This window comes from Schistocerca piceifrons, chromosome 11 (genome assembly GCF_021461385.2).
Source record: "Schistocerca piceifrons isolate TAMUIC-IGC-003096 chromosome 11, iqSchPice1.1, whole genome shotgun sequence".
NCBI classification, from domain to species: Eukaryota; Metazoa; Arthropoda; class Insecta; order Orthoptera; family Acrididae; genus Schistocerca; species Schistocerca piceifrons.
This window is the reverse complement of record NC_060148.1, coordinates 114,237,097-114,250,996: the sequence shown is the minus strand read 5'-3', so window position 1 is coordinate 114,250,996 and position 13,900 is coordinate 114,237,097. Positions and strand designations below refer to the sequence as shown.

The window sequence follows — 13,900 nt, the reverse complement described above, 5'->3', positions numbered from 1 at the left end:
GGGGGGGGGGGGGGGTGCGGGGTAGGTCTGTATTTTAACAGGTAGAGGTCGAGTTGGGACAGTAAATTTTCGACATTTCTACCTCAGTCAGTAAGCATGGTGCCACCCCACAAGGGGTTATGGGTGTTAAAGTCTCCCAATACATTCAGGGGTACTGCATCATCTGGAGGAAGATATACATTGCAGATAGAACAAGGACGATGCAGGAAATAACTGACAGCCACAGCTTCAAGAGGGGTTTGAAGGGGCACAGTTTCACTACAGACTGAGTTTAGAACATCAACGCAAACTCCACCAGACACCCTATTATATTCGCTACCGTTCTTGTAATATCCTCTGTAGCCGTGAAGGGCAGAAGCCCGCATTGCCAGGAACCATGTTTCCTAGAGGGCAATGCAGAAAGTAGGTGTCAAGCTGAAAAGTTGCTGTAGCTCAGCCAAGTGGTGGAAAAAAAACCATCGCAATTCCGTTGGAGGATAACGTGATCATGAGACTGGGAAGGCAGTCTACACCTCAGGGTCACCTGCTGCCACCGGATGAGTACCTGTGCGGTCAACATCCACTGTGTTTGAGGGTCCAGGGAGATCTAGGTCCTCAGTGGATGCCAGAATCTCCATTACATCCTCAGAAGCAGAAATTGTAGGCAGCTGTTGTGTGGGTGCCACCATAATTCCCTTGGTCTTGGGGTGGTGGTCTTTTTGGATTTCTCTGACTGGGAGAGCTTCACTGATTCAGTCTCTGAGACTGAGGATGAGCATGATGCCCTACAACCAGCTGCTTTTGGGCACTTCAGGTGTCATCTTGCCCACTAGCACAAATCTGGGAAGGGAGTGATGCAAGGGACACCTTCCTAGCGAGAAGTGCTGAAGAACAATTACACTTCTCCAGCTGAGAAGTGGGGACTGGTGTCCCCGATGACTGGGGGGCAGTGCACCCAAGGTAGGTGGTGCAGGAGCAATAGTGAGGGAATTGCCACCCCCCTCCTTCCCCCACCATCAAAGGAGCAGGTGTAGTCTTCTTCAGGCTCTGACAGCCGACTGTAATTTGCAGAACTGATGGTGCTACAACTGTTCTCATAGTGGCAATGTAAGACGATGTCACAGCCACAGGCTGGAGGTGTTCGGATTTCCTCTTAGCTTCAGTGTAGATCAGTCAGTCCAAGGTCTTGTATTCCATGCTTTTCCTTTCTTGTTGTAAAATCTTGCAGTCTGGCAAGAAAGGGGAATGATGCTCTCTGCAGTCGACACAGATGGGAGGCAGGGCACATGGTGTATTAAGATGCAAAGGACGTCCACAATCTCGACATGTGATGCTGGAAGTACAGTTGGAAGACATATGAATGAACTTCCAGCACTTACGGCGCCACATATGGGGATGGATATATGGCTAGACATCATCACAGCAGTAGACCATCACCTTGACCTTCGCGGGCAATGTGTCACCCTCGAAGGCCAAGATGAAGGCACCGGTAGCAAGCTGATTATCCCTCGGATCCAGATGCATGCGCTGGACGAAATGAGCTCCTCATCACCCTAAGTTGGCATGCAGCTCATCATCGGACTGCAAAAGAAGGTACCTGTGGAATATAATACCCTGGACTATATTTAAGCTCTTATGGGGTGTGATGGTAACAAACATCCTCCACCTTGTCACAAGCGAGTAATGCCAGTGACTTGGCTGAGGATGCTGTTTTGATCGAGACTGACCCAGAGTGCATTTTGGCCAATCCCTCCACATCCCCAAACTTGTCCTCTAAATGCTCTACAAAAAGCTGAGGCTTCATCGAAACAAAGGCGTCCCAATCAGCTCTCATAAATGCGAGGTGCTGGGGCGAATAAAGTTCACTGTCATCCTTAGCCTGGTGTTCCTCCCATGGTGTGGTCAGGGAGGGGAACAATTTAGGGTCGTACTTCTTTGCATTGCACTGAGACTTGGAATGCTTGGAGACTGCTGGTGTTTCATCACCAGCAAGTGATGATGTGGTATGTTTCATCACGCATCCACCCTTATGCCATACACTCCGATCAGGGGGCCTCCCCACAGGCGCCAAGCAGCCACAGCAAAGGCCACCTGTCAGGATGGCCATTGTCGGGAGTCCCGATGCCCCAAGGGGATGGGCATCTACTCGTTGGCATATGTGGGGAGTTAACAGCACAGGCATCATCAGAGTGATCCATGTGTGGTCAAGGGACTACAACCATCAGGGTATATGGCAGCCCCACCACAAAGGACTGGCCACCATGCTGGATATCAGGTGGAAAGGAGCTAAGAAGTCCATTATCGTCATCAGCACAGAAAGTGATACTGCACAGTGAAAGGAAAACGCATCTAGGAGGGTGACCTGGCACAACAGCTGGAGAATGAGCAGAAGTGCAGATCCATGTCGACGAAGGATGCAAGAGGTCTTAGCGCACGATGGACGCGAAGCACCACGTAAGGCGCCCTTCCCTAATTGGCTTGCTCTTCAGGAAGATTCTGAAAAAGGGAGGTCAAACCCTACAAGGGATCATCACATAAAGGCTGAAACATGTGAGACTCATTTTAGTCACCACTTACGACAGGAAGGAATATGTCCAGCCTATTCATACCCCCGGATCTGCAGGGGAACATGTTTGTAGGTTATGTTTCTAGTTTTAACCCATAATATCTCCTGTAATAGTATCAGAGTTTTTTGAAAAACCTGTACACTGAAAGAAATACAGAGCAGTTCCAGCATGGTAGGTTATACTGGGTGTCAATAGTTTTGATAGCATGTTATCTACTCCAGGTAACCCATTTTGCCTGAGGGCTTTCAGTGCTCTGTCAAATTCTTTCTGCAGCATCATATTATCCACCCCATTTTCAACTGCCTCTTCCCTTTCAATAACATTTTCTACAAATTTCTTTCCACTAGTTAGCTCATCTATATATTCTTTCAGTGTTTCAACACTCCCTTCCTTGATTAATACTGGCTTATCACCTGAACTCTTGATATTTGTTCAGTTGCTTTTCTTTGCTCTGAGGGTTTCTTCAATTCTCCTGTAAGTGCTAATCATAGTCATGTACATTTCCACATCCTCATCCTCACATGTACCTCCTCCAGTCACTCCTTTGCCAGTTTTACTTTTCTATCAATCTCATTTTTAAGTAACTGTATTCACTTTTGTCTGCTTCTATTTTCTATTTTCTCGTTTCATTAACTGAATATAGTTAACACACACTTAGCTGTATATCATGATTCATGGTAAGGTATTGGAAAACTAGTTTGCATACAAAAGAAATTGCAATGATTTTTAGTAATGTACACTTCATTTCAGTGAAGCACGGGCAATAAAAGCTGGAAAGGAATAAAAATAAAAGCTCCAGGAATTAAGTTTTCAATAAGAGGTGCTGACTTTAGAGTATCTGACATGATTAGGAGTATAAGTAACACAAGAACTATGACATAGAAACACAAATGAACAGATCAACGCATATAGAAATAAATGAAGGACTGAAGATTGAATAAAAATAGAATGTGCACAATATTGACCAATTGGAAAAAAATCAACAGGCAGACCAAGAAATAGATGGAGGGAGCAAACAAACAACCAACCAACTATAGAGGCACTGAGCAAGATGATGTAATAGGTCCTAATATCGGAGGAGGAGGAGGAGGAGGAGGAGGAGGAGGAGGAGGAAGAAGAAATATGGCTAGCAGGTAGCCGTATCTATATTCTGCAAATCACTGTCACATTTGTGGCAGAGTGCTTTTTATTATACCATATATCACATTCCTTCCTGTTCCAGCACAGATGGCTTACAGAAATAATATCTGCTTGCACACCTCTGTGAAGCTGACGTTTGCCTGATTTTGCACAGTCTTTAGAGGACAGATACAGCAGGAACAGAGGAATCTTCATAATTTCTACCTTGAAAGATGGTTCTTGAAGTATTCTTTGTAGGTTCTCAAAAGATGTACACATTTATCTTATTATGTACACCTGTTAAGATTTTTCGAAAAATTTTTATCCCTTTTCTCCAGTTTTACAAATCTTTGAGCATCTGCCCTGTCCTTTAGTGTACAAGATCAGTAGCTCTATTTAGTATGAACAGAAAGAAGTCTCAAACACTCAAGCACTATTTAAAGAAGGGTGGAAGGTAAGGGTTTAATATAAGTCAAAAACAAGATAATTAAAGTTGGAGCACAAGCCCAGATTAGAGAAGGAATTCAGCCTTGCCCTTTCAAAGGACCTGTCCCGGCATTTGCCATATGTGATTTAGGGAAATCATGGAAAACTCAGATCTGTATGGCTGTTTGGGGATTTGAACCATTCATTCTGAATGTGAGACCAGTGTGCTAACTATTGTGCCACCACACTTGGTATATTCAGCTAAGTTGATTTGTATGCATACTGTAGTTTCCCAATACCTTACCATGAATCACGATCTACAACTAAGCCTATGTGGTGGTTCCATGTCTTATCTCCAAACATGGTTACTCCTAAAGTAATTGTATGACATGACTGGCTAGCTGTGACTAAAATCTTGTAGTCAAAGGATACCTTCACTTCACTTCACTTCTTATAAACTGCACAACTTTTCAGTCTCTGTGTTAACACTACTTTCCAGCCTCTGTGCCTGGTATATATTTTGCCAAGATTTAACTGACTGAATATTTATGGAATTTGTACCAGGCAGTCATCTCTCTTGAATAACTGCAGTATCTCAAAAAGCCTGGGATTTCAAACAACGCAACTTCCCAAACCATTAGTGTACAAGATGAATAGCAGTGGTCCAAACATTATCTCCTGAAGCACACTATATACTACTCCAGCATCTCTAAATAACTGTTCATACATGATAACCTACAGTGTGCTGTCAGTCAGGATCTTTTAGATGAATTGCAAACACTGCTTCATGATCCATATGAATGTATTTTCTTTAGATGTTGGGTTCGTACTGAATTAAAGTCTTTTAAAAGCCAAGACCTACTGAATCAGCCTCTCATACTTTGTAAAGTCATTGGAGATATCGTGTGACGAGCATGAGCTGAACATCACATGATCAATATTTTTGGAATTCATGCAGATTTCCAAAGAGGAGGTTCTTTTGCTCCAGATACGTCAATATGCCTGAAATCAGAGAATGTTCCATTATTCTACAATCAAATATTCAGTGACATACGATAGTTGTGCTGTGGATCAGTTCTACACCTGTCTTTATGTGGAGATGTGATCGGTATTCTTGCCAATCACAGGGAATATACCTTCCCTCAAGATATTTGCAGTAAATTATGGTCAACATCAGAGATAACTCACTCACAAATTCTATAAAGAACTTGACAGGGACTTAATCAGTCCTGAGTCTTCAGAAATTTGAGATGAATTTCAAAACCTCTCGTAATGTTTATTGTGTCACAAACAGCAGTGATATGGCTACTTTAATAAGTCAACAGTCTGTAATTTCCTCCATAAGGAAACATTTCAAGAGATAACTCAAAATATTTTGTTTCTTCTATTTCAGTTTCTCCCACTCCCTAATTTCTGGACACTATTGTTTGAGATACTCACAGCCTTAGTATTGAATTTATTGGGGCTTCAGGACAAGCCCTCTGGCAGGAATTTCCTATAATAGATAATGAAAGTTAATTCTGTTACCCTTCTGGTACAAACTTTTACAGTAACCATCTGGCTAAATGGATTACACTGTCTTGTACCTCTTGTGAAGTAGGTTCTGTTTCTCATATACATCTTCCTTAGACTGTCAATATCCCAAGGAACTCCATCTTCAAGTATAAAACATTTAAAACTGTGATTTTCCCCAACCAATTATGGGATGATTAAACTATCTTCTAACGGTTACAGCATTACTTGCATGCATATGTACTGCAGAGCTATGGAAAAGGTTCTGTCTAAAGCTATCAGCTTCTTCTGCAGCTAAGTCTGGTGGCCGACAGAAGGCTTCAGCTACAAATTTTATCTCATTAACAATGCCATTCTGAGTGCTGTTGATTTAAGATTATTGCCTTCCACTACAAATACACTAAATTCCACCATATGCACTTATACTTAAAAACACTGAGACTTGCCCCAAAAATACACACTATTAGGTTACACTCAGCAGAGACTAATGTGTATTGCTGAACATGGGTTCAACTCTTTAAATACCAGGGTTTCATTGTTCTCCAGCACATCTCATACATAATCCTAAGTAAAAAATAGCTGTGTAAGCCATTATCAAACTAGGGCCTACTGCATTTTGCAGCTTTTTGTGACTGCACATTTGTCTCTAATCTGCCCCGAGTTCCAATGTCTCATTTACTGAGAATGTATAAATAATAGAAATTTGAATTCCATCAAGTCTCACTACATTGCATAAAAAACATTTCACATGTAGCTGAACTTGCTTCTGTCTAAGAATACTCCTCCTTTCCTCTTAATTTCAAAGCACTACTTGTGCACTTCGGTAAAAACTCAACCAGAGGTAGTTATATTCCTGAGGAAAAGAATGCATTAATAGTCATTAACATGTATTTGTGACTCACCTCCTCCTTAATTATCTGAGGATGAAATTCAGGAACACATAACTGTAACAAAGAAAAACATGGAGAAATAAAATCATACTTGAAGAAATGATGGTGATTAGCTTCATTAATATCACTTCACATGCAGTATATACACTGTTTCAATATAATGGAAGGAAACATTCCACGTGGGAAAAATTATATATGAAAACAAAGATGAGGTGACTTACCGAACAAAAGCGCTGGCAGGTCGATAGACACACAAACAAACACAAACATACACACAAAATTCAAGCTTTCGCAACAAACTGTTGCCTCATCAGGAAAGAGGGAAGGAGAGGGGAAGACGAAAGGAAGTGGGTTTTAAGGGAGAGGGTAAGGAGTCATTCCAATCCCGGGAGCGGAAAGACTTACCTTAGGGGGAAAAAAGGACAGGTATACACTCGCACACATGCACATATCCATCCACACATACAGACACAAGCAGACATATTTAAATATACTGCCTCGCCACATGGGGATGACATATCTGCAGTGACAAGAATTTCCTTGTCCAGTATGCTGAGGGTCTCCCCAAGACTTTTACAGACATGCACTATTGCCCAGACCTACTCCACAAACAGGTCTCCCATGCCATTTCCCATCACACTCCCAATTTACCCATCACCCCCAAGAATCAGCCATGAATGAGTGCCCACTTCATCACATAGTACCACACTGGACTGGAACAACTGAAGCTCATCTTCACCAGGGCTTTGATTACCTACCATGCCCTGAAATAAGGGAGGGACACCTACCCTGAAATCCTTCCCACCCCTCCTAAAGTGGTGTTCCATCACCCCCCAACCTCCATTACACCCTAGCCCACCCTTGTGCCACTCCCACTTCGAACAACATGCAACTAAGACCATATCCCTGTGATAGACCCAAGTATCGCCTGTGAAAGCAGCTGTCATTCACCAGCTCTGCTGCAATCACTGCACAGCTTTTCATATTGGTATGATTACCATCCAGCTGTCCTCCACGACGAATGACTACTGCCAAACTGTGACCAAAAGCAAAGTAGGACACTGTGGCAGAACATGCAGCTGAACATAACACTGGCTGCTTCACTACCCAAGCCATCTGGATTCTACCCTCCAACACCAGCTTTCCTGAAATGCACAGATGGGAGTTATCCTTACAACACATTCTCTGCTCCCGTAAGTATCCCAGCCTCAATCTACAGTAACATACCGGCCCCACACCCAACAGTTTTCACCTCTCCCCTTCACCACCTCCACATTCTCATCTCCCAGCCACCATTTGCCAATGCACCCAAGCACCTTTCCCCACACCACTCTTTTTTTTTGGTTCTGTTTTCTCCACTTTCCTGCACATAACTTGCTGATGCTGCACCTGTTGGCATTCTAGTCAATGCCAAACACACTTCCCCCTACCCCACCCCCACAAGCCACACAGTGCTATCTCTTCCAATTCCCTGCCCTCTTTAGATGGCTGCTTCCATCCCACAAGATAGCTGCATTTTGGCCTGAGTTGCCAGAATTAGCAGTCATGTGTACACGAGGTGTGCTTGCTTGTATGAATGAATGAACATTGTGTGTGTTTCTATTTTTTCTGGTGAAGGCTGTGGCCAAAACCTTTGTGTAAGTTCTTTTAATCGTGCCTGTCTGCAACTTAACATGTCATCTTTATGGTAAGCAGCAATCTAGCTTTTCCTACATTGCTGATATTTTAAGATTTTGTCTCACTATATTTATTCCTGTGTTAAAGACAATCTTCATGTGGAGCAGTGAATGTCCTATCTTCTGGAAATGTAGTTATGTGCATCATTGTTCCTTTCAAATTTCAGTGTATTATTTACAACAGACATCACAAGGGAATAAATATACTGCAGAGCAGTGGTCAAAATGCGTAATAGCAACAGATGTCTACACTATGATCCTGGGTGAACACCATATATCATCTAAGGACTAGTTATCCCACAATATTATTCCATTTGGCATTACTGAATGAAAATATCACAATCATATCGACTTACTGATTTGTTTCTCCCCAAGTTTTAAAATGATTTGAAGTACACATGTGGCTGAACTATGTTGTTTATGCGACCAAAATGTGTCCCTTTTTCAATTTAATTTCTCATCATTATGAACACCAAAAATATCAAAGTTTCCACACTCGTTACTTCTTCGCCATGTGTTACACTTTTAGTTAGTGTAGTTCCCCTACATGTGAAACCTGAAAATGATGTCTTTCTGAAATTGAGAGCCACATTAACATATAGTTCCTGAAGATGTGCAGTGGCCTTTTCAGTGACTGCTCAATCTACAGTCTTGATGGTTGGTTTAGCTAGCTTTGTAATATTATTAAAGATAACACTGAATGAATGAAAGCATGGGTAAGTTATAGTTGTTATATTTCCCAAAGACATGAAGAGCTGCATCAACCCTGTATTCAGGATGAAGACAACAATGAAAGCAACAGCAACAAAAAACAACAACAACAACAAAAACAACAACCAAAGGGTTTGCACAAGCACAGAAAATTGCTAGAGGATTATTTTTTGGTTAATTTCAATCACAACTGAGTTTTAAGGTCATATACTACATTCTTTCTAGAAAAGCCTTTATGGCAGCCAAACTCAGCTCTTGTTACAAAACTGCCACAAGTGTTTTTCAATATTTTGTTATGATCTACTTTACAAAATATTCTGAGGCTGTTAGGAAGAGGTTAGAAGAGCCTATAATTAGAAGTGACTTGCTTATCTTCACTTTCATCAACTGGTTGTTACTTCTGAATTTGGCAGTATTTTATTTTAATATCTTGACTCACTGACAGATTACAAATGTGATACACAGGGCTTTTCTACCAAGTCAGCTCAAAATTTTAGTTCTTTGGCTGAATACTATAATGACCACAAGAGTTACTCTTTTTTGGTGGACTAATTTGTGTGACCTCTTTTGTGGGTAATAAGGCAAAAAATGTCTGCTGCAGAAGTATCCAATGCCTGTCAAGTAAATCTAATTACTGTTTTTAATGTTTCTTTTCTATCCCTTCTTTTTAGCAATTGGTAAGAAGAATGCACTGAATTCTGCAGCAATGGATTTCAATTTAACTTCGTTTGCCTCACTGCTGGTCATTAATGCACTGAATATCACCTCTAATTGAGTAGATTTATTTCATTCCAAATAATGCTTAAAATTCACTAAATTTTTTTACATAGTGTATAGTTTAGTCTTTTTTGTGATGTGAAATACATTCAGTACTGCATGTAGTGTACCAGTTAATATTTGTCTAGACCTAATCCTCTGCATTAAGTGAAGCTTTTTCCTCCTGGTACAACATAGTTTGATCTCAGATATTATCCATGATTTCTCTCAAGTCCCACACTGAGAAACTATGTTGCTGTGACACCAGCATATGGATTGTAGTCAAGATTCTATCAGTACTTGATTGTTCAGATATTATGGATGTGGGAGCTATGTGGGAGTTTTAAAAATAAGCATTCAGCTAAAGAAACAGCAACAGGAATAGTTAAAAACAAGTAAAATTTTGTGCATTAATCTGGAATGCTAAAGCTACAATTCAATTCTATGTTACTAATAGTTTTCAATATAATAGAGGGAAACATTCCACGTGGCAAAAAATATATATAAAAACAAAGATGAGGTGACTTACCGAACGAAAGCGCTGGCAGGTCGATAGACACACAAACAAACACAAACATACACACAAAATTCTAGCTTTCGCAACCAACGGTTGCCTCATCAGGAAAGAGGGAAGGAGAGGGAAAGACGAAAGGATGTGGGTTTTAAGGGAGAGGGTAAGGAGTCATTCCAATCCCGGGAGCGGAATGACTTACCTTAGGGGGAAAAAGGACAGGTATACACTCGCGCACGCACACACACACACACACACACACACACACACACACACACACACACACACACACACACACACACATATCCATCCACACATACAGACACTGTGTATGTTTGTGTGTCTATCGACCTGCCAGCGCTTTCGTTCGGTAAGTCACCTCATCTTTGTTTTTGTACATATTACTAATAGTTTTGTTTATCAAATACTGAGGTCAATGGGGCTGTTTCCTTTCTCACAGTTTCTTCCATCTGTGAATTTAATGGATAAATCGTCTTCATATTCACTTTGAAAAATTACTATTGAACTGAATCCCTTCATTGGAAGCAGAATTTATAAATTTTGGGAAAATAATTTTGAAGAAACAGTTAACATTATGCATATGTCACATTTGCTTTTTTATATGGCTACAATGATGTCCAAACTTTTGTGGTTGGCAGGAGAACCAAAACCGTGTTACTAGAGGAGGCTGAAAGGCACGCGTTTTAGCTCACGCAGGCTGGCGTGAGGTCTGGAACAGGACAAGGAAATTAGAATTTTGAAAAACAGACGTAGCTGGTGGAATACTTAACTTTAATCCATTAATGATGAACGTCGCTCTTGACGGTACATAGTTCACAATATCAATAGTAACTGATAATGGCGCCTTGCTAGGTCGTAGCAAATGACGTAGCTGAAGGCTATGCTAAACTATCTTCTCGACAACTGAGAACGTAAGTAAGCAGTGAACCATTGCTAGTAAAGTCGGCTGTACAACTGGGCGAGTGCTAGGAAGTCTCTCTAGACCTGCCGTGTGGCGGCGCTCAGTCTGCAATCACTGATAGTGGCGACACGCGGGTCCGACGTATACTAACAGACCGTGGCCGATTTAAAAGGCTACCACCTAGCAAGTGTGGTGTCTGGCAGTGACACCACACAAACGACCATTAAAATGTCCCCTTTCATTGCCAAGGATGTATCCAATGACATGGCTTCCGAAAAATTGTGTCCATAGCAACATACATTACCAGCTGCATCTGAGCAAGACAACACACTTTATCAAGCTCTACATTTTATGACTGCATAATCTGAAATGCTAAATTACAAAGCTTTGACTGCAGCAATATCCGAAAAATGAATTCACACTTCTCTAATTGGTTTTTCAAAACAACAGCCTGATCTCCTTCTTCCCTTTACTTAGATGCCAATATTACTTTTACAGAGCATTAAGTAGCCTAATGGACATAACCATAACAAAGGGCTTTTAAAAAGTTACCATCTCTTAAATTTACAACTCACGAAAAGACAACAATGTTTCTAATGTGTTGTAAAATGGACTAACTTCTTCAATTCCACATGTAGCATTGGTAAGTGCTTGACTTAAAAGTGTGCACTGCACAATCCACATATTTTGCAGTCTTATGTCTTTGTTGAATTCTTGTCCTAATAGCTTTGTGTATGCCTGACATATTGGCACAACCGGCATAGCCCTGACCACAGCATTTAGTTAAAAAGCCCCTTTTCATCTGTTGCACATAATATTTCCTTTCCTGTTCCTAATGCACTTTCAACTTTTATTTGATGAAAACTTAAAAAGCTTTCATTCATCAACATGTGACAAGGCTTTCCACTGTAACAAATCTAAATATCTGACTTCGCTGATCTCTTTTTGTAATGTCCTATATTGCATGAGCAATAATAGAAAATAATGAGGCAGCATTAATGTCGTTAATAATTTCTTTTTCAGCTGCAAGGGGCAGGGCATTCTGAATTAAAGGGCTAAGGTATTTTTGCGTGTAGGCCTGTTTTGGTTTATTTATTAGATCATGTAACACCGGATTGTACTTTGCGAGAAGTTTGATGGGTGCTAAAATGCTTGCACTATTTGATTTTCTTATTTTCACCCTTTGTCCCCAAAAAGCTATACTATTGGATTCCAGTGTTATTGTCATATTAACAATAATCTCAAGCACATATTTTCACATGTTCTCACTTTTCTTTAGTTATGAATACATGCAAATGTCAACTGCAATTTTCTTACAACACGAATTATGTGCAACACATGTCTTCAGACATGCATATAGTTGTCTGTCACACTACACATTTGGTTAGCCACCTCCAATCTTTAACCAGTTCCCTCAAGCTGAAGGATTTTGTCAGACAAAGAACCTTTTCGTTTCATCATTTACATCTAGCTAACAATAAGCCTATCATTTGAGTAGTCTGCAATATGAACAGGCCTAATTACATTTACAGCAATTCTGCTACTATTACCATTTCGCTTTGATAACTGCTGTTATCATTTTTCACTTTTGAATCGCACTCACTTGTGACACTGCAAACTTCGATGCTTGCTGTGCCAAACTAAGTAGACTCTCTGTTATTACACCATTCGTTTTTATTTGATAACTGACAGTGTTGCCAAATAAAGATACGACAAAAGTTAAACATTCACAAAAATGTGTGTTATACAGTCACTGATACATCAAGAATGGATAATTTTTTACCTGACTGTGATACCGTGGTATACATATTCGTTGTTATCATTAGCTTGTAATAACTGATCTTGCTGCACTTCTGTGATGTCTGAAGAACATGCTGCAATCAGAGTGGTACAAGAGAGGGAAAGGACTAGCATTGCTTAAATACTCTCTGCTAAGTTCAATTTAGCACTGACTGATTCTCTGAAACCATGACCATTTCTATGTGTTTGAGTTTACTGTTTATCACATACATATTTCTGTATTTATATTTTTATATATTTTAATTATAATTCTTAATAAAATAACAACAATCTTTCACTTTCTGTGGCCCCCTGAAGTATCAGGCTGACCTGCATTGCAGGCCGTAATGTTACACCCCTGCACAGACGGTATGTTTCTGACATTTACTCAGTCTGAAATGAGTACTGGGGAACCCTGGAACCAAAGTGACCACTGACCGTGTGTCTGCCCACAAAAAGGCCTCTGTGACAGGCCCTGGCTCACAAGGACTCTTGTGCTTGTGGGTTTGGATTATAAGGATAAGTTACTGTAACAAATATTCTCAAAATATGTAATCATAACATTAACTGATTTTTCTGCATTAAATTATTTGTCTACTTTTAACTTTTAATTCACAAACAAAATGCCAGTTAGTTCTGTATCAACTACTGTATGCTTTAAACACATCACATGCACAGTGATTGCAAGAGGCGATTCTATCAACACGTAACAAACAGAAAATAATCCATTCATACAAATTAAAATGAAAAAAGTCTTTATAAACCACACAGTTTTAATTTACTGGAGAAAGAACTACGCAAAGGTTTATTTGTCAATGGAGCTATAAAATAACCTGCCTTACGTATCAAATAACAATCATGACATATTAACTTTCAGTATAAAACACTTTTCTTCTTAGATCATTTAACTTGTTTGCAATTTGGTAATGTCAATATTTTTAATCATTTCTTTATGAACATGCGGAACTGGCCAATCATTCAATCTTTTCTGTATCACTGCTGACCGCAAAAACGTTTTCAGTCATCTAAGTGCTGAACACCAATGCTCTGAG

The 13,900-nt window shown here is 40.3% G+C and overlaps 1 protein-coding gene across 4 annotated transcripts in view; it reads right to left on the bottom strand.

Annotated features, from left to right (window-relative positions):
• LOC124720127 (zinc finger protein 99-like) overlaps nucleotides 1–13,900 on the bottom strand; it is a 258,728-nt gene that overhangs the window by 199,504 nt on the left and 45,324 nt on the right. For all 4 annotated transcript variants that reach the window (XR_007006073.1, XM_047245423.1, XM_047245425.1 and 1 more), the window contains exon 4: nucleotides 6,506–6,547. Coding sequence is in view for 3 of the 4 variants with exons in the window: in XM_047245423.1 (XP_047101379.1) it covers nucleotides 6,506–6,547 (42 nt within the window). In the remaining variant the exon portion in view is untranslated. The remainder of the gene's footprint in view (nucleotides 1–6,505; nucleotides 6,548–13,900) is intronic.